Raw genomic sequence first — 22088 nt, 5'->3', positions numbered from 1 at the left:
AGGTTTATTGACAGGAGGTTGAACTTGAACACACTTTGAGCAAAATTGTCAACTGTAACTTTTTTTTTTTTTTTTTACCTGGCTCTTTGGTATGAGTTTTGCATTTTCCACAATTGCTCTATATAAGGCATCCTTATCAACCACCATTCAATACTCGAGACTCGTTCTTTGAGTCTTCAGCACTTTTCAAATTCATGAAGTAACTATGAGGTCCATTGTCCTAAAGGACCATTCCAATTACCTCACTTGTATATTAATATCACATTACATACCCTTTCTCAGCACCTGTTTATGACTTTAGTCTCAAATGCATTATATTATCTTTACTTGAAAGTTTATTTTTCACTGCTGCTGGCTGACAGACTTTGTCAGTCAGAGTGGTTTGTGCTTATTAATAAAAGAATGCTTTACCTTTCTACCTACACCTTCAGACCAGTTCTTAGCTAAGATATTGTCAACCAGTGTCACATAATCACTATTTCTCTCTTCTACGACTGCTCAGAATTTGATCATCGTTACATCCAGTTAAGGGTCTTAAAGGTTTTGTTGCCCATACTAATACCTATAGATGCTAGACAATGACTTTTTCTTCATTTGGATCATTCAATTCCCCAGGATTTGTCCCTGGTTACTTTTACAAGTTGGGTACAAAATTGATCAATATCACTTATACTTGGCCATCTTCAAAGGTGAAAAGTCTTCAGCAAGTCAATTAATCAATTGTTGTTACATTTCTATATCTTAAGTGGCCCAGTTGGATCTCCCTCAGCAATTTTATCTCACATTATTTGCATGATCTAGCAGTATCTTCATCTGAAAGTTTTGGCCTATCCCCTGTAACTACCTTAGCCATTTCTCCAAAATTATACAGAGAGATATTTTGTTACTTTTTGGGGTCCCTTACCTTTTTTCATAGGATCCCATTCTGAGGTGAATGTTACCCAGACAAGTGTGCTTTTCTCAAACCAATTGTGCACTAGCAACCACTAATTCAGTATACTTTATCTTGGTTGTAACAGGCTGTATGGAAAGGTCTTCCATTAGACTACCTGGAAGCTGATCAACTGGTATTACAGTCTATGAGTGATGGTTCAACACATTATAATCATCAATGAAACATAAGAGGATTATGCACATCACTGGATTGAATAAAATGAGGTCAATTTACTTTTAAATACTTAGGGAACTTGGTTGACTTATTGTACTGTTTCTAGAAGCTAGGAAATCCATTCCACACCCAGATTTCCAATCACTGGGATAGTAGGCAGAGGCTTTTCTTCTATAATTTGGGGTGAATTATTCTACTCTTGAAGAAGAAATTGAAATTGGAAACCAACTTGTCTAGGTCTGTGGAATTTTTTTCTTTTTCTTTTTTCAGATGTTGGGAGGAGAGTTACTATCCCACTTAGGAGCCTACTTGTAATACTGATTCAAATTTTATACTGAGCTGTCTAGTTGGGTTAAGCATTGCCTTTCTTTTTGATCAGTATTGGTTCAACAAATTGTTCATGGAGGAGAGTCCATTATCTCTTCATAATTCCAAATGCAGAGTGGTCCACTCTTGGGTCCTTAGTTGAAAGTTTGTTCTACATCTTCCCCAGAATTATGGGGGCAAGTGAAATTTACCTTGCCCACATGTTTGCATAGTGAACATAAGTGTTCATAATTCCAGATCAGGCAAGTTCTCTTTCCTGTCATTCCAAGTCTGGAGTGTTATCTTTCAGATTTATTCAGGTCACCACTGTGGGACAGAGGGCCCTATAATTCTAACACTGAGCTTGTGGGGTCTTGGCTGTCTGGTTTGTGTTTTGCTAGTGTTGATGATAAATCATGTAAACTTTCATCTACAGTACACAAATTAAAGCATTCCTGTGTTGGATGTAATGTTCTTCCCCCACTTGGATGCCAATCTTCTGTTAACGAACTCATGATCTGTTCAGATCTGTCCTTGGTTAGCAACTGTGGATCAGTTATCCTTGAAAAAGTGATATTATCTGACTGAGGTGCTTATATACAGTATCAGGATAGAGGACACATTATTGTAAGTGGAGAGTGTCATGGGACAAATAATGTCAGGGGCAATTAAGTAGGGTATACAAGACTGAAGGAAGTAATTTAAAAAAAATTGGGTCAATTCTAAGATAAGCAAAAGTGGAAACACTGCTAGTCAAGTAATATCTGAGATATGAAAAAATATAATTGGAAATACATTCTTTATTAAAGGTAATACCAAATTTTTTTTAACTCAAAAAATATTTATCTCTGGAAAAGTGATTAGGATAGAACATGATTTTCTTCTTGCTGTACTTTTAAATTTTACAAGCATGTAATAGAAGAAAGAAATATCAGCCTTTATATATTTAAACAACTATAGTACTAGAAAAGTCATAACTGATGTAATAAATTTCTGTGTTAATTGGTTGATAACACAAGGGTTGAAGTGGGTACCATATCTTAAAGTTGTGTTGTGTGTAGAACAGATCATACTTATGTGATTATCAGTTTTAATGGTGATTTAATTAACATGCTTGTTCATGAAATTTTACAAGTTTATTTGTATATTAGGTGTTAATTAATTATGGAGTTTCTGATGAAACACTATTTGTGAAGTCGGTCCTACAGGTGAACTTACTGTTGCTAATTTATATGATTAAGAACAATTGGAATCCTCACTTGTGTATGTTATGATGCTTGTCAGATAACATGATGAAAGTAAAATGTCGTTCTAACATTACTGCTGTGTTATGGAAATGATCTGATTTATGAAGCTTGATTTGGTAATTAGGATACAGGGATGATTTTTTTCCTACATCTTAACAAAACTGTCAAATTTAGGTCAACGTGAAATGTGGAAAATTCTCAGGAAACAAAATGGGAAAACTTGAAAACTTACGAAAACTTGTTACATAAGAAGCAAACTCACTGCCCCCATTTTATTTAAAAGCAGTAAATTTTATTTGAATTTGACTACTTTACTTAAGTATATCAATTATGATTTAATTTTTACTTTTTTTTCATACAGCCACACATTAGTAAGTGTTGGTGTTGTTGGTGTTTTGATGCTGACATCATGGATATGTACTGGAGTTCTGAGCTCGGTCTATGAACTTAGATCTATGTTTTCGCAACATCTTGATGCAGAAGCTGCTTTAACTGCTGCAAACAGGTAAGAATCAATGGTACTGGTTTAATATACTAAAATTTTGCTTTACAAAAAAAGACTTTAGTATATAACAGTCAATAAAAGATGATTTTTAAGTAAATAAAAAAATGTGTACTGTGTAAATTAAAGGTGTTATTTCATACATTTATATATTTTTATAGTATTGATAATTGTTTTTAAACATTCTGTTTTACTGCAATAGTTGTAATTTAGCTTTCCTAAAGTGCCTGCAAGTGATAAATCATATTCCACAAAAACTCTAATATTTCATAGGTTATAAACTGTGGCCAATTCAGAATATTCTTCCTTACAGTTGTGTACTCAAATTAAAAATTGAGAATTGGATTAGAGTTAAAATACCATTGTTGTTGAGAGAAGTTGATTTTAAACATGCTTAGTAAAAACTAAATATTTAATACTATTTTTTGTTATTAGTAATCTAAAGATATACACATGACTTACAAATATAGTTAAAAAAAAAATTAAATAATTTGATCAGTGATTAGGATTATACCATAGAAGACTAGTGGAATCAAAAGATATTTTAATGAAGTAAAAAAGATGCATTTGAAATGTTTCAGTGGACGAGTTTTGACAATAGTAGCTTTTAAATTTCCATGTAACTTTAATTTCTTTGAACACTTCTCTGTCAACAGTCATATTTCAATACCATATACATCAAACCATGGTGCCGTATTGGTCCATATCTTGTTGGTGTTATAGTAAGCTTTCTACTTTATCGCACTGGAAAGAGAACAAATTTCTTAAATAAGGTATGAATTTTTAAAGTGCTTATTGGTGTTGTTGCATTTATGCTGTTTTTTTATTATTATCTCTGTGTCTGTTTATTACTGATCAAGTTTTTGATTTTGAATTTTCTTGCATTTACAACATTTTAGTGGATGAATATTAGTAGGAATTTTTTTATTAATACCAACAAGACTTAATTTCCTTATTCATGTCATGGTTTGTATTATTAATTTTTTAATTAAAATGTTCTTGTTTTTTTTCTTCACCTTTTTTGGGAGTGAGGGGGATAATTGTGGCATTTTAACAAATAACAAATTATTTGTTTTAATACAGTAAATATACATAGGTACAGATCAGTAATATTATCTTCTATTAAGGAAAGAATGAATGGTTGTTACTGAATTTGGAGCTTTTCATTAATCAAAAGTTTTATGTTTCTATGGATTTTTTTTATTTTGTATATATTTTTTTAATTTACCTCTTCCAACTATTCGAGCACTTTCAGATGTGTCTTTCATGTTGTAATTTGTTGTGTCTAAAATCTATGGTTTAATTTTTTTTATTATTATTTTGAAATTTACTTTTATGAACTTAAATCTTTCTGTGAAATGTGATAGTGTATGATATAAAGTTATTTTTAAAGTTATTTAGTAAAAGTTAAATATTCTTCCTTGACTGTGGTAAATATTTTGGTTATCTTCTGGTTTAACGATAAACACTTCTTTTCCTTATAATTTTTGCTGTAATAGTTATGATTCTTAAATGAATTTGCTGATAGCAATCAGTCACTAAGTAAGGATTTTGATTTTTTTTAGTCTGAGTAAGGTCAGCTTTTTTTTTATTTTCCATAATGGAATATGTCCATTCTATTTTGATAGCACTTATTGCTTTGCACTTTAAGAAATATGATTTCTTCAGAATGGATTTAATGACAGTTTGTAGTTATGGCCACTCTTGAAATCTGTTTTAAAAAAACAAATGATATACTGTTTCTATAACATATGCAATATTAGTTCTAACTGGAGTTGTAATCATGATATTAAACAAAATTGTATGATCGCTGAAAATACCTGTACAAATTAAATAATTAACGTAGATCCTATTTCATCGTATATGGAAAAACCCAACCACCCCACTCATCATATTTCTTTAAATTTAAATAGGAATGAATTTCAAACATATGTTTTTCTTTTCTTTTCTTTAGTGGTTAGTTTTACTGTGTTGGTTAGTAGCTGCAGGCCTGTGCCTATCTGTGGTGTATGGTACATATCATGTTGATATGTCAAATTCTACCAATTCTTTTTATAATACTCTATCACATACAGCTTGGGCAGTTGGAGTTGGATGGGTAATTTATGCTTGTGTAACAGGACATGGTGGTAAGTCAAAAGTCATTTATAATTGTGTACTTATACTTCATAAAAGTATAAGTGTAAAAGTATTATTTTAAATGTTTATTTATGTTTTATTTATTGCAAGCTTCATGATTACATAAATTATTAATTGATAGTTTATTGATGTTAATTCAACCGTATCTTTCCGTAATTCATTTTATATACTAGGTTTCATAGACACATTGTTGTCTTGGAAATTTTGGATCCCATTAAGTCGACTCACCTATTGTGCTTACCTCATACATCCACTGGTTATGTACTGGTACTACTTGAGTAGTAAAACTACAATGTATGTCACTCACCCTTTGATGGTATGTTATTATTTCTTTTAGTTTTATAAAAGCATGTATAGTGGGATAGAATTCTGGTCAGAATAGGCCTCTGTTGAAAACCCAGCTTTTAAGCAATTCTGCAAGACAGTGTTTATAAATTCAAAATTTTAACTTGGTTTCTGTTTTCAAATATTAAAAAGAAACTGAATTTAATTATCTGCTTTTGGATTGTGCCAATTAACTCAATCAAGTGATAGAGTTTCTTTCACTAAAAGTTGAGATAAGGGTGAGTATACCATGTGTAATTTCATAACAACTAACACAGCCTCATTTTTTTTAATTATGTCATGATTATATTACTGAAAAATAAAAACAATTTCTACACCTCCATTTAGTGACTATAACCACATCGTAACTTGTGAGCAATATATCATTACTGCTTAATACATTACAATAGAAAAGAAAAACATGCATCTAAAATGAATTGCAGACCTAAAGCTGTAAGGAAATCTATATATACTAATGATTTTAGCCAGAAAAGAATCAATAAGGGGAAGTCTTGTGGAAAAAAAAGAAAAATCCTTTTAATTCATTTATGCATATGCACACAGATTTATTCCACAACTTACTTGTGGTAACGATTGTGTTGGCAGAGTTTAGTTGCCTCAAATGCAAACTCAAATTAAAAATAAAAACGTATTTTTCTGCCCATGGTTCCAACTGATTAAGTTGCACTTCATGGTCTTAGCAGCAAAATATAGCTTTTTCTGGAGCTGGTAATACAATTATGTCATAATTTGGGCATTTTGCCTTCATAATTATTATTTAGTATTATCCATATTTTAATATTTTTTTAATGATGCACATATTACAATAATTGAACTATTAAAGTATAACCACTAATACAATAACACACTCGTATATTATCAAAGCATACTAGTGATTTTCATTCTTGATAATTAAGTGTCTAGTCATGTTGTATAAAATTACTTTTTTACTCATCTATACATGCAGTTACTTGTTTTTAAATTTTTTTAATCACCAAATCAACTTCTAATGGAATTTGATACAACTGTTTTACCGATGAGTTGCAAAGTAATTCATCCAATATTTGGAATAAATTGGCAAAAGATTTTTATAGTAAAACTTCCTTAACTTCACACTAAAGCAATAAATTTTTAGATTAGGAAAATGTAAAAACAGAAAATATTCTTGACTTTCCAAAATACATTACATTTCCTATGAAGTGACGAAAATACTTACTGCTTGAAAAAATGATGTTGAAATACATTATGATCCATTTTAGATAGTTAGTCACATAGAAGAATATACCTCTTTGTACCAAAATATAACCAATAATTTAGTGTCTTTCTAAAAATTAAACAAAACATATCTGTTTCCTTTGAGTTAGAGCAAAGAGCTATACTTTGCAGAATAATCCAGATATGAAAGTTCTTCATAGATCAAAAGAATTGTATTTGAATTCTAAAACCACCAAACATAAGAATAATTATATCATAATCCATGTATTTCAAAATGAATCAATAACCAGTTATCTCTTTCAACAACTTGCAATAAAACACATCTAAAATTATCCATACTTATTAAAGAAAATATTGGTGTCAGTGTTTACAACTTTGCTTTCTGTCATGTACTGTAATTTACAGAAAAATGTACAACATAATTATTTCCTATTGTGGAACAAATTATATTAAAATCCCACATTTACATAGCACTTTTAAAGCATAATCAGCAATTTTAGTCAGTTTAGAATAGAAATATGATATAGATCAGTTAATTACTGTCTCAGTGTGCATTACTGAAATAATAATAAGCACTTTTTTTGGTCTTACAGCTACTTAACTAAAGCAATTTAAACATGTATACATGATACAAGCAAAAGAACACACTCATTGTTTATTTTCATTAAAGATGTATTAAATTAAAAGAAAGGTTTATTGGTGTGTGTTTAATTAAAGTTGAATGTATAATTTATTTTGTTCCTACCAGGTGATCAACTTTCTTGCTTTCCTTGTTGTTTCCTACTCTCTGGCTTTGGTGGCATCACTGGCCTTTGAATCACCAATGATGGCTTTGGAGAAATTAATTGTTAACAAAATCAATCTGTGATGCAGAATTAAGCAGACTAAAGGAAACTTATTTGACATATGAATAAAAATGTATATTAGTTGCATTATTTATATTGAAAAAAAAATCATTGCCCAAGGTTTCAAATACTTTGGAACTTCCCTTGTTTGGTTATAACTTAAAATTCTTAAAATATTCTTTACTATTTTAGTAATTTCCAACAATTCTATAAAGTTTTATAAATAGTCTGTTCATAAATTTTATTTCTAATGGATATTGATTGTAATTAGTCTTATAAATCTACACAATTGTTAAACAAATTACATTTTTTACCTTTTGTCTAAATGTAATGCTGGTATTCTGTGATCTAGTTTTATTATTTGATTGTTTTTTATTGTATGATCATGTTTATATTTACTTCATACCAAAAAAGTATTATATCATTTGGGTCCAATAGACTGACTTCTTATGGAAGAAGTAATATGGCCTGTAATTCTAAATTTACAAAGTTTACCTTCATGGAATGTATTAAGCTTTCAGTCATCAATACAAGTCTCTTGAACACACACAAAAAAAAGTGTTACTATACATTTTGTACTAAAGATAGATATGCCCGTAAAATACCAGTGTCAGTCTAACTCGGACTCTGACGAGCTGTAGTGCAAGAGGATCTTCATATGAAGAATAAAAAATGTTTTTTTTATGATACATTTTGAATATTGCATGTGTGCAACTTCTACAATCTCGTAGAAACACATCTAAAGTTTTTTCAGTGTTCCTTTATGTTTTATTTGATACTTATTCTTGTGTACAAGGAATTATCACTAAATACACAACATGGATAAAATAAATACCTGATAACCCTGCGTCGTATCAGATGAGTGGCACTGTTTTCAAGGTTGGGGCAGCAAACTTTGATTTCCACCTGTGTATATAACATGAACTTTAACTTGTTAAATCTTGACTGTATTATAACTTCTAATTATTATTAGGTTTCCTTTAACAGTTTCTTAAAAATGTTTACAGTTAAGAAAAAGTTTGTAAGTATAAATGTGTCCAGATTCATTTCGGGTTTATGAACGTGGTTATTAGTCCATAAGTATTAAGAGTTTTATGTTTGACCAGTAGAAGAAGTTGGGTGATTATTTTAAGAAGTTATGGTTATTTCTCCTAATCTGTTAGAGAACAAATTAATTAATCCAACAAAGACATTTTTTACCCAAAAAATATTGATTCCAATCTATTACAGTTTGCAACTTATGACTGAGTTTTGGACAATTAATTAATTAACTCATTGAACATCATATATTTTCTCTCTTAAACAATTTGTTTAGTGAATATTTCAGAAGAATAAATTACTAGCATCAATCCTGCTTAATTTTATACCCCTGTGTGTAAATATAGGTTTCAGTGTAGCAAGTGAAAGAATATATGAAAGTAGAAATGCCATGCCTATTATAGGCATTTGTTCCTTTAAAAACACTTGAATTAAGTTGGATTTTGTTATATGTATGTACCAGAACAATCCTATTTTTTAATGAATAATTAATTTATTAAAATATAAGTTAATACTACTGCCCTGTGGGTGAAAAATGTTGTTAACAGTGTTTATCTTTTTGTAGAGCACTTCTTATTGTAGAAGTAAAAAGTGGTATATTTCTTATTGCAATAAAAAGTATTGGTTTAGCAAATAGTTAAACATCTAAGTAAACAAAACCAAATAGAATACTTAGTGTTTGTTCAATAAACTGTATAATTTATATATTTGATAGAAAATACATCAAACAAGACTAGAGAAAAATCAGTGATAGAGTGTATTTATACCAGCTATTGTCAAGTATTAACATTAATTCATATTTAGTGTGATAATTTTGGATACAACTTAATATTTTAAAAGACCTGTGATAAGAAGTTAAAATTGTATTTGAATAGTTTTGTAATTTAAATTTGTTTTTGTCAGACAAAATAGTTTTTAATGTAAATAAAACAAATTGGTATATTAACAACTATATTAAGGTTCAAATGTTTAAAAGAAAATTAGCTGACTTGTAAATTAAAATATATATCTATGACTGACTGATACTACCTTGGATTTTGTTTTCAATCAGTATTGGTTGATATATTTTTATACATATGTAATTGTCACAAAATAACCTCTTTTTTTTTTGGGGTACCTTTTGACTGTGGAACAGTCAAAAATAGAAATATTCTATTGAAAATCAAATAAACGTTTGTATTTTGTGACCTCTATTATTACATAATATTGTAATATAATATACATATAAAAGACTTTACAGTAGTAAATTCACACACCTTTTTCTTGTGTGCATGTCATAGGAATTAAGAGAATTAAACATATTCTATCTTTAAAATAACGATTGTTCATAAGTTAAAACGGAATTATTATTTGTGCAACTTGATCATTATATCTTCAAAAAAAATTCAAGAAATTCCAATGGGAAGTAATTTTAGCTCGCAAGTTGCAGATATATATATTCATTCAAACTGATATTTTCATGTATAAATCTCGGTAAGAATTACAGTAAAACTTTGCACATTAATTCTACATCTATTTTTATTAATATACCTTATATCAAGATTTTTCTTCACACAACTGAATAAACTTAGTATCCTGACTTAAAGAAAAATTCCGTGAAACTCTGATCTCAGTAAAATAATAAAAACTATGATTAATTAGTTGTACTTTTTTTGCCTTAAGCCTTTTCCATGTGCTTACGTTAAAAGAGCTGTAACATAACAGCTGACAAGATAACCACTGACAATTATACATATATAAACTTCAAACAAATAGAAATGTTTATGTTAAAGTATTTTTGAAAGAAAATAAGAATGTTAAAATTCATGACACACATTCAATTTTAATGAGATTTAATTATAAAAATAATGTCAATACATTTCAATAATAGAAGTTACGAAATGATAATCGTTGTTTGCTGAAACTATGTACATACGCACAAAGTTCTGGTACAATCAAATACATTAATTGTTAACAGATGATAAATCAGCACTATTAAACAATACTGAAATTAATACAAACCATAATCGTTCACAATCAGACTGAAATATCGAAAGTTATTCTTCCATTACCAGTTCGTGTTGTAATCACTTTCTTGGTGAAAAATGTCTGTGGTCATAGCTCCTAAATGTGTTCGAGATATACCATCTGTCAAACAAGATAAAAATTCAGAGGTCAAAGCTATCGCACAATTTCATTGGATTTGCTTGACTCTTACTTCATACCCCCGTCACATACTTGCCTTTTCAGCCGTTAGGGCGTTATAAGGTGACGGTCAATCCCACTATTCGTTGGTAAAAGAGTAGCCCAAGAGTTGGCAATAGATGGTGATGACTAGCTGCCTTCCCTCTGGTCTTACACTGCCAAATTAGGGACGGCTAGCGCAGATAGCTGTAATTTTGCGCGAAATTCCAAAACAAACTTTATTTGATAGAAAAATACCTTTCATAGATTTTTCTTTTGAAATGTGATTCACTGTTAGATCCTTACAATATACAATTAGGTGTCGAATTTGATCTAAATATAAACCACATGTGCCAAGTTATTTAACAAAAATTGTTCAGTTTTGACTAAAACTTTTGCGCACACCTACGCAAAAATTTACTTGAGCTATCGGTCTCAACTCTCTATTCCATCTTCAACTAAGCGTAAAGATCTATTTTAGTTTTTCGTCATTAGGATTAAAGATGGTTAACGTAGAACAGCAAAACTATGTATGAAAGTATGTGCGTATACACAACGATCTTTAGGTCAAGCAAACTAAATTAGTAGTTTCTAGCACAAGTCTTCAAAATAATCATGTAGGTGGGCGGTTATTATTAATTACCAATTTTTATGCACAGATTTACAAAACTTTTATGTAATTATCTTAATTAAATAGCGTTTAACGTCTCTTGATATTAGCTTAAGTAACTGTTATAACCAACGACGTTTGATGCGACTGAACTGAATGAATGCGGGTGATGAGAAGAAACTGTTAATCTAAATTTCGTAGTGTTAGTATAAAGGAAGTTATTAACTGTTTTAGAGAATAAAACTACCACCATATTTTAAAATAATTTGGTTGATTCAATAAATTACAGGTCTATTCTGAACAATAGGGTTGTAATAGAAAAGCTAATGTCGGTTACTATCGAGTGTCACTTTCTTACTTATTGTAGTTTGTTGATGTGTATTGACAAAAAATCATAATATCTGATTAAAACAAAAACATCTTAGTTGTGTAAAAGGTACGGCCAAAAAAAGGATTGAACGTGCGACTTAAAGGAACGAAATCAAAATTGGTGTCCAAACTGATAGTTACACTTATAACATTTCTACAACAAATGTTGATTCATCAGTAAATTAGACTGTAGAGTTTCCAGGCCAGTCCAGCACCTTTATTCGCGTTGTAGTCATAAAATTCTTCACAAGTTTCGATGTGTGGCACGGAGCCAGATCTTGCTTAAAAATGCCAGATCCATCTTTAAATCTCTTTTACAATTATGAAACGACTCTTCTCTGCAAACCTTCGATGTACTGTAATCCTCGCATCATACTTTCTACGATATGTAAGCCTCCGACGCCGTAGTAGCTAAAAAAGCCCCAAAACATCTTCTTACTTCAAGGGATGTTTTACGAACTGATTGATGTGAGATTCTCGAAGTTTCTCACTTTGAAATCTGCTAACATGCAGACTTCTTTGACCCTGCACGAAGAAATGATTCTCATCACTAAATAACACCTTCCTCCATTGTTCTTGCGTCCAGTTCATGTATTTCAGACCCCATTGATACCTTTTTTTTCATTGAGTTGGTAGGAAGTTGTTTTGTTTACTGGTCTCTTTGCCCTTCTAACGCAATTTTGAATGGCGTAATATTCCTCAAAATTTCGTCATATATCCCAAAAATAGATCGACCGTACTGCAAAACACAGCTAATGACACCGTTTGTGTAAAAAATGACTATTAAAGGAAATCAGCGGGTCCAGCGAGCCAACACAAGGGTGTAACAAATGTACCGATGTAGAAACGTACTCAAGTAAAGTGTTGTATTATAAAATGAAAAATATTTTCATGTCGGTAAGTTAGCGTACTAACAATACGACACTTATTAATCTGAAATTATGTGAACTTTAACCTGCCAAACGCAATGCACGTGGTTGCTACATATTATTGTGATCTCAACAAAAGACCTGAACGAAGTGTGCGATAACCTACAATAGTGCAGCAGGTGTATCCTCCTTAATTAAGGTTCGTGAAGTTTTTTCCTTACCGTTTGGTCACTCTTGTTGCTGCCTTAAAATCCACTTTGAACACTGGGGAAAAAACTGGCAAATTCTAAAGGTTAGGTCTTGCAAGCTGTGATGATGAAGTGACGTAGTTCACGACATTATTCAGGCTCTTTGGTGTACGAGAAACTGTCAACATGACCTTTCCATAAAATACCTGAATACAACAAAATCAAGTGGCACTTTTCTTTGAAGTTTTCAACAGTTAAACAGCTGTAATGATTTATGTCCCAGCGAAAAGCCTTTCCCCGTCACTAACTGGTAACTTAATCACTCCTAAGAATAAGTAATTATTGGAATAAATACTGCAACAATAGATGCGCAAAAGGCAGTAAATGCAAACTTGTCGAAGCAATTGCGCATTTTCAATACATAAAATTTCTTTTGTTGAATTTCGCGCGTAGCTACTCGGAAGCTAGTTGCGATAACCGTTACTAATTTAGAAGCGATAGCTTAAAGGGAAAGCAGCTAGTCAAGACCACCAATCATCAATCATTGGGCTACTCTTTACCAAGGAATAATGGAGCTGAACGTCACATTATAACTCTGCTACGGCTAAAACAACGAATATGTTCAGTGATTGGATTCAAAACCGCGACTCTCATCTTAACCACCAGACCAGTGTAATACATAAATAAATAAACTGTAGTGTATAAAACAAACGTTAGGTGCACGAAAATGTATATGTAGCTCCATATCACATATCAATCCAATCTTCTTTGACAGTCGTTTCAGTTTAAAAACGAAACAATAAGGGGCACTCAGAAACGTTTGTTTCTCTTCGGCCCCGCGCGTAAGATAAGGTTAGGTATTGATGATGTAGGATTATGAACATGCTTGGCGGTTCGTCGCTTGGAAGGTGAAGTATGAGCCGAGGGCGTCGGGAAAAGCCGCGCTGGAGTCCTCGAAGGAGCCAGAAAACATGAAGTTGACTCGGCGGTTGAAGTTTGAGCAGGGAAATGCAAGCTTCAGTGTATCTGATGATGTATGGGACTTTAAGAAAAAAGGTATAGAAAGAGAAATCGGAAGAGAAAGAGAAGGGAAAAACAGTAATGAGAGTATGAAGAGAAATACAGGCATAAGATAAGAAGAAGAAGTGGTCCTTTTGTAAGAAAAAACATGTTTAAATGGATGAAATGAACTAGAGAGGTATAACATTATAAAGATTTTTAAGAACGTGTACGTTCATTAGTACCTGGACAAGAGCCAAAAATGACACAAGCACTTGGCATTGTCCCACATACTACAGGGTGGCCCGTAAGTCCCTACCCATCCATATATCTTATATATCCAGTGTATCTGTGTGCTGTCCCTCATTCACGCTGTATAATATTATGCGACGCCGTGTTCTGTGAGACATTGTCCTCAACATAGCAGGGGGTTATTGTTCCAAATGCCGTGCATGGTAACAGCTGCCTTCAGTTCATCATCATCATAATTGAATATAACATAATAACATATAGATGGGTAAGTACTTACGGGCTACCTGTAGTTTGGTTAAGTACAATAAAAACACTACTGTAGCCAGGAATAATGAAATTATTCCCAATTTAAGGCCGCCGTTTTTAATTTACCTTCGCATCTAAGCATGTACATAAAGTTTCAGACATATGCCTATTTTGTTAATGTGTGGTTTGTTAGCTCATCTAAAGTTCCCAGAAGAAAACTGAGCTCAAAGTTGAGGTTACAACTCATTCTTTAGATATTTGATTAGGATTAAGGTACTCTAGCCTAGGCCTAACCCAGTATTTAGTAGTTCAATGTGCAGTACAGTTTACAATTGAGTATATGTTATGTATGTGTATCAGTACAGAGTGATCACTGTGTATATAGGCTACTACAGTATGTGTTTTTGATCACAAATTGTTTTGGAATACTTTTTGGATCACAATGGATTTGCATAATACCTTTGACATTGCTTCTTGCATACAGCTACCATAGCAACAACCTTAATGAAACTTTTGCAATGACTGAAAACTAATTATCCTAAAATCTAAAATAGATTGAAGCCAGTCTCGAATGATTTTCAACCAATCAAAATGCAGCAAATCATTAAAGGTATTTATGATTTAATGTTTGTGTGCTGATGGACTTAGGTCCTACGATAAATTTCTGACAATCTTTGTCTGAATGTAGACCTAGGGTTTAGCACATTTGACTGTCTTGCCGACGTTTCTCTTTATGAATTTCAGTGTTTTCCTAATCATTATTACTATATATGGTCCATAATATTTTGTTGTTTTTTTATTTTTGTTTCTGTATCTTTCAGACTGCAAGCTGAAACGTGTTCAATTAAGTGGTGTTCAAAAGAGAAAACTGGCAAAAACGAACCAACAAAAGGCTTTGGATTTAGTAGCCAAGACTGGAAAGCTGACTAATTTTTTCACTTAACTTACACAAAATGATTTTCTAAATAAAAACCCATCTCCATCATCAAAAGCCACTCGTACTGCATCTGACTCTGATAAGACTGAAGTTGAACTAAGCACCACTTTGTCTACTTCAAGGTCAGAGCATCGTGATGACGTTGAGGTGTTACAGGCAAAGTGAGATCAGTTGTGAGACTTGAGCCAGACTGTGATACCTCAAGTCATCATGATGCTCTGATCTTGAAGTAGACAAAGTGGTACTTGTAGGTGTAGAGTTTGGTTAAAACTTTAAAAAACTTTTGGTTAAAAAATTTGGTGTAGCCAATGGTTAAAAGCAATATAAGAGAGAATGGTTATTGTATTTACCATCAACAGGGTCAGTTTATTGCTTTGTTTGTAAACTTTTTTCCCCTAAATTTTCCTCGCATTTTGTTGAAAGAGAAGGGTTCAGTGACTGGCGAAATACAAGAGATATCAGAAGAAATTTACAGGCAAAGTGAGATCAGTTGTGAGACTTGTGCCAGTTAAGCCAGCCTGTGACACTCATCGTCACCATGATGTTCTGACCTTGAAATGGAGGAAGTGGTACTTGTAGGTGTGGAGCTAAGTTCAACTTCAATCTTGTCAAAGTCAAATGCAGTAGAAGTGACTTCTGATGACGAAGATGGGTTTTTATTTGGAATATCATATTGTGTAAGTTTAGTGAAAAAAATCAGTTTTCCAGTCTTGGTCACTAAATCCAAAGCTTTTTGTTGGTTCTTGTTTGCCACTTCTCTCTTTTGTCTGCCACTTTATCGAACACGTTTTATCTTGCAGTCTGAAAAATGCAGAAACAAATATTTAAATAACAATACAAAATAATATGGATCATATATAGCTATAATTATTAGAAAAACATTGAAATTCATAAAGAAAAACGTTGGTAAGACAGTCAAACATACAAAACTCTAGGTCTACATTTAGACAAAAATTGTCAGAAAGTTATTGTAGGACCGAGGTCCATCAGCACATAAATATGAATTTTCAAACACCTTTATTGAATTGCTGCATCCTGATTGGTCGAAAACCATTCGAAGCCGATTTTAGGAGAATTAGTTTTCAGTTACTGCAAAATTTCATTAAGGCTGTTGCTATGGTAGCTGTGTGCAAGAAAAAATGCCAATGGTAGCATGCAAATCCATTGTGAGCCAAAACGTATTCCAAAACAATTTGTGATCAACAACACATACTGTAGTAGCCTATATACACAGTGATCACTCTGTACTGATACACATACAAAACATATAATGAATTGTAAACTGTACTGCACATTGAACTACTAAATACTGGGTTAGGCCTAGGCTAAAATACCTTAATTGTATTCAAATATCTGAAGAATGAGTTGTAACCTCATCACTGAGGTGTTTCGACCTGCGGACTTCAGATGAGCCAACAAACCATACAGTAACAAAATAGGCATATGTCTCAAACGTTATCTGCATGCCTGGATGCGAAGGCATAATGCTAATACATTGCAACTGAGGCTACTAACGTTAAACCTAGTACTCATTACTAACCCTGCATGTATGAACTTGTTTAGTTTATGCACTTTTTCAGACAATCCTAAATTGATTTTGTTGATTTGTCGGTTCTTTATAGTACCTTTGTATGACCACGGTGCCACGGTAATAGTGTATACATAACGTTAAGAATCATGTTGTCGAAGTCTTAGGCAATTTGACCTAAAAGGACGAATTACCGCCTTTAAACTGCTCTGATCAGCCAGTTCAGTGATGTCGAGAAAATCCACTTGAAGAGAAAAATAAATATGTAAAAACGGCTCGATTGGGTTGAGAAATTTTTTTTACGTAGAAGTTTGTGAACCTGATGATGACCGAAGTAGGTCGAAACGTTGTTCACTCCTCTACGTAAAGAAAAATTTCTCAACCCAAACGAGCCGTTTTCATATATATTGATTAGTCAGTTGTTTTCCCAGGTTTTCAGAAATGTAATTGAACACATACTGATCTGGAGTTATAGTCGTAAAATAGTTGAATTACACCTTAAAGTTTGTTGTCGTTGTCTCTGTGTTTCTGTCTTGGATTGTTTGTTCGTCTCATAAAACATATCACCAGAGAGCTGGGACGAGTCGGGGATTTATGACGTCAGGATAGGATCAAGGAAGAAGTAAGTAGAATATAATTTTGATATCTACTTTTGGGTCTAAAAATGGCATATTTGAGAAAACGTTGTTGGCTATTTATGAATGGTGATAAATTACAGCTTCAGATCTGTTTATATTATCACGTAATCACAAGATAATACATACATACATGCTCAAATACTGTTATAGGTTACGTGTAATCGGTGGCATGGCTACAGTGGCATTCCTTCCTAAGTTTTTTCTTGGTATGATAAATTTCAAAACATGTACTCACACACAAAGGAGTTTGTTTGTTTTTACAGCAAGTTGTTTGAAACCAAAAAACTACGGCTCATAAAAACTTCAGTGAGAAATACAGTTATAAAAATATTACAAAACACATGAATAACACGATACTAACACAAATAAAACGAGACAATAACCCATATATAGCGTACGAAAACAAAGTAGAAAAAACATAAAACTAGCCACATGTCTGTACACATCTGTCACCATTTCGTTTGACTTATGTTTGTGTGTTATTATACTCTTATTTTTCTGTAGATGTGACTGAATAAAGCAGCAAAAGGTAACATAAAACAGTTCCACTGCCTATAATTTCTTACAAGAAGGAATGATTGAAAAAAATATTTAACACTCCTACGAAAATTGGGGCCTAACAGGCCCCAGAGCAACTTGAAAGTTTATTAATATTAGGCTAATAATTTTGTATCTAAATGAAATTGCCATTAACTGACCCTATCCCTTTATATTTTAAGGTTTGTTTGTTTGTTTGGAAATTTCGTACAAAGCTACTCGAGGGCTATCTGTGCTAGCCGTCCCTAATTTAGCAGTGTAAGACTAGAGGGAAGGCAGCTAGTCATCACCACCCACCGCCAACTCTTGGGCTACTCTTTTACCAACGAATAGTGGGATTGACCGTCACATTATACACCCCCACGGCTGGGAGGGCGAGCATGTTTAGCGCGACGCGGGCGCGAACCCGCGACCCTCGGATTACGAGTCGCACGCCTTACGCGCTAAGCCATGCCGGGCCATATTTTAAGGAGCAATAATATTTTGACTTTTCAGACATTTGCGAAATAATATTTAATTTTTTTTTTTTTTTAAACAGCCACTAAGGGTATTTTGGGGCCTATTAGACCCCAGATCAAAAAACATAAAAATGACTTTATTTATTTCTGAATAATTCCAGAACAGGCCTGGGCAACCGAAAAAAGCAAATAATAGTAAAAATATATTAATTTTACAACTTCTTTTCAAAAGATGGATATTTAGGATAATAACTCTACACCAACAATAATTTTAGACGGTCCTGATTGTTGCCTAGTTTGCCCACGCCTGTTCTAGAACATTCTAGAAACTTTACAGAAGTATTTAGAATAATCTAGAATATTCTAGAAGCTTCAAGAATATTCTAGAAGAATCCACAAATCCTATATATATAGGAGCTGAAATCTTCAAACCGTGTCAAAAATGATATCTCTTGATGAAGCTGTACATTTACTGACAAAACCATCCGACAATGAAAGTGAAAATGATAATGTCGAAGACTACTCTGAAAGTTGTGATGATGATCCTTCTGAAGCCGAAAATGATGAACAAATCGCGCCGTACCCTTCTGAAAGCGAAGAAAGTAATCAAGAAGATCTTACTACGATGCCAGTGAACGAACTTTTGTCCAAAGATAAGAATTTTCATTATTCAACAACACCTTCAAGGATTAACAGGAGTACCGCAGCTCTCAATATATTCAATGGAAACCCAGGCATAACAAGGCAAGCTGCTCCAAGAGTCTCTATACCATTCGAAACATTCAAAATTTTCATTTCTGATAATATGATGGAACAGATCATTCACTCAACAAACACCGTCATGAAAGAATCAATTTTTGAAGAAGACCTCTGGAAATGGATCGCAGCTAATCTTTTCCTTGGAATAAGCAAATCCAAAAATGCATCGATAGACGAAATGTTTTCAACCGAATTCGGTTTGCCATTTTTGCGAAAACTGATTACACAAGACAAATTCAAAAAAATGTGCTCAAAAATCAGACATCCACTCTCAAAGAAATAGAGAAATAAAAGATGCCGCCATCTCTGGTGTCTGGAATTTTTTAATTGAAACTTGCAAAAACAGTTACAACCCAAGCGAATACCTGATAGTGGATAAACAACTATGTAACTTCAAAGGAAGAGTTGGCTTCAGAACATACATTCCTACAAAGCCAGGCAAATACGGAATAAAGATTTGGTGCCTAACAGATGCAAAGACAAGTTACCTCCTCAACGCTCAAATTTATACTGGAAAGGTTGGAAATACGACAGAAACAAATCAAGGAGAAAGAATAGTCAGCCACTTCTTGGAAAAGGAAGGACGATAACGACAGATAATTTCTTCACAACAATGACACTTGCCAAGTACTTACGAACAAAAATAACAGGACTTGTTGGAACCATACGGAAATCAAGAACCTTCCTGCTTCCTGAAATAAATGCAAAATCTAGAGAGTTATCACCAAAGTTTTTCTACCATGACGACATCACTCTTCTCAGGCACTCAGACAAACCAGGAAACTATGTGCTACTACTGAGTTCTCAGCATCGGTCTGGTGAAATAGAAGAAAATGGAAAGCCCGAAATAGTCAATCTTTACAATGCAACGAAGGCAGGTGTCGACACTCTCGATCAACTGGTGAGATATTATACAACAAAGAGGCGATCAAAGCGCTGGTCAGTCTGCATATTCTATAACATTCTAGATCTTGCTGCGTACAATGCTTTCGTTCTATACTCGACAAAACATCCAGAATTTCTTCGTCAACATAAATCAAGAGCCAGAAGAGAATTTATACGGCAATTGGTGCTTGAAATCAAAGAAATTTACTGCAAATATAATGACAAAACAACCTCATGTGAACCGCCTGCAAAGAGGGCAAAAAGAGGACGATGCCATTTGTGCGGCAGATCAAAAGATAGACAGTCGAAAATTGTTTGCTCAAATTGTAAAAAAAATGTTTGTCAGAGCCATTCTAAAGTTATTTGTAATGAATGTTGCTAAATCACTGTGTTTCTATTGGAAAAATATATGGGGCCTGATAGGCCCCAAAATCACTTTAGTGGATGTAAATATTTTTTTCGTAGGAGTGTTAACCTTCAAGGTCAGACATGATAACATACGATCATCTTTTACCTGAAGTTTTATCAACATTTTATGCTGCTTTTACTGTATTCTTTTGCAAGTCAATGACTTCTTACTTCAGATACATAGTTCAGTAGCTTCTCGAAGCTTTAGTCACTCACTGAGCCAAATAAAACGTTTTTTTTTAACAGTGCAGAGTAAAGTCGAACACGGCACATAAGAACAATTATAAAAAATCGACTAAAGTTGAGTGTGTCAGTGAAAGACTTGAGGGAAAAATTCTGTGGTGTTCTCCTTTCCTTGATGCCCTAAGCACATGCTTATTTTGTTTAATGGTTAACTCAGGGTTGCTCTTTCTAACCTTCCTAACTATTTGTCCTTTTAGTTTCCCGTGGCCTGGCATGGCCAAGTGCGTAAGGCGTGCGACTCGTAATCCGAGGGTCGCGGGTTCGCGCCCGCGTCGCGCTAAACATGCTCGCCCTCCCAGCCGTGGGGGTGTATAATGTGACGGTCAATCCCACTATTCGTTGGTAAAAGAGTAGCCCAAGAGTTGGCGGTGGGTGGTGATGACTAGCTGCCTTCCCTCTAGTCTTACACTGCTAAATTAGGGACGGCTAGCACAGATAGCCCTCGTGTAGCTTTGTGCGAAATTCCAAAAAACAAACAAACAAACAATAGTTCCCCGCCATAAAATACAAAACAATACAGATAATGAGAGGGTATAACGCAGCCACTTGTTTTGCTCAGCTCATAAACGCAAAATAAAAATTAAACGTGTTGAAAATTAATCACGTTAGGTTCATGAATAATTATATGAGAGCGGTTTTGACAAATTGTGGGTTTTATTACTTCGTGTATGAATAATATTAAATCCATAGTGTTTTGCTTTGAGTTTTGTACGTGACTACCTCTTAATAATATCGAACTTCGAAATTGCAGTTACTTTTGTTCGGTAGTAGTTCTAGGAGTTTGTAATAATATAATATTTTTCGTTTGCATAGTAATATGCAGATAGATTTTTTCTCGCCAATAGATGTAATGTTCATTTAGAGCCAGATTAATTTCATTATTCTTAAAAAAAATTTAATGTTTGATGCTCTTGTGGTTGTAAGCTATTGTTGACCAACTTAGCCTGTTAAAGTTCAAATGTTTTTGACATTCATCAAAATGTATAAAGTTGGAATAGGCAAAGTAGGTTTTAAGCTAGTCATTATTTTCAAATACGTTTATGTTTAAAATAACATTCCCGCAAATTTAAGAATCCTATGATTAACGGCCAACTAGGTTGACATAGTCCACTAGTTGTATTAACTGAGTTAAATGAAATTCCTGAAATCAATTCGTTAATGTTGATATTACTATTGCAATAACTAAGTACATACAAGTTTTACATCAAGCATACAACCACTGATATAGCCTCGTAGTATTAATATTACAATGAATAAACTAAGTAGATATAATAA

General features: G+C 33.0%; 1 protein-coding gene and 1 pseudogene across 3 annotated transcripts in view; both read left to right on the top strand.

Annotated features, from left to right (window-relative positions):
* The window catches only part of LOC143248870 (nose resistant to fluoxetine protein 6-like), a 49694-nt gene extending 41319 nt beyond the window's left edge, over nucleotides 1-8375 (top strand). For both annotated transcript variants that reach the window (XM_076497733.1, XM_076497731.1), the window contains exons 11-15: nucleotides 3023-3166; nucleotides 3813-3936; nucleotides 5118-5292; nucleotides 5476-5618; nucleotides 7590-8375. In XM_076497733.1, the coding sequence (XP_076353848.1) occupies nucleotides 3023-3166; nucleotides 3813-3936; nucleotides 5118-5292; nucleotides 5476-5618; nucleotides 7590-7709 (706 nt within the window). In that variant the 3' untranslated portion in view covers nucleotides 7710-8375. The remainder of the gene's footprint in view (nucleotides 1-3022; nucleotides 3167-3812; nucleotides 3937-5117; nucleotides 5293-5475; nucleotides 5619-7589) is intronic.
* Nucleotides 8376-13656: 5281 nt separating this feature from the next.
* LOC143248869 (carnitine O-acetyltransferase-like) overlaps nucleotides 13657-22088 on the top strand; it is a 64464-nt pseudogene continuing 56032 nt past the window's right edge. The window contains exon 1 of the transcript XR_013027239.1: nucleotides 13657-13979. The product of XR_013027239.1 is annotated as a carnitine O-acetyltransferase-like (transcript). The remainder of the gene's footprint in view (nucleotides 13980-22088) is intronic.

Source organism: Tachypleus tridentatus, chromosome 4, assembly GCF_004210375.1.
Source record: "Tachypleus tridentatus isolate NWPU-2018 chromosome 4, ASM421037v1, whole genome shotgun sequence".
In the NCBI taxonomy this organism is placed as follows: Eukaryota; Metazoa; Arthropoda; class Merostomata; order Xiphosura; family Limulidae; genus Tachypleus; species Tachypleus tridentatus.
The sequence above is the reverse complement of the archived record's forward strand: the minus strand, read 5'-3'. Positions and strand labels throughout refer to the sequence as shown.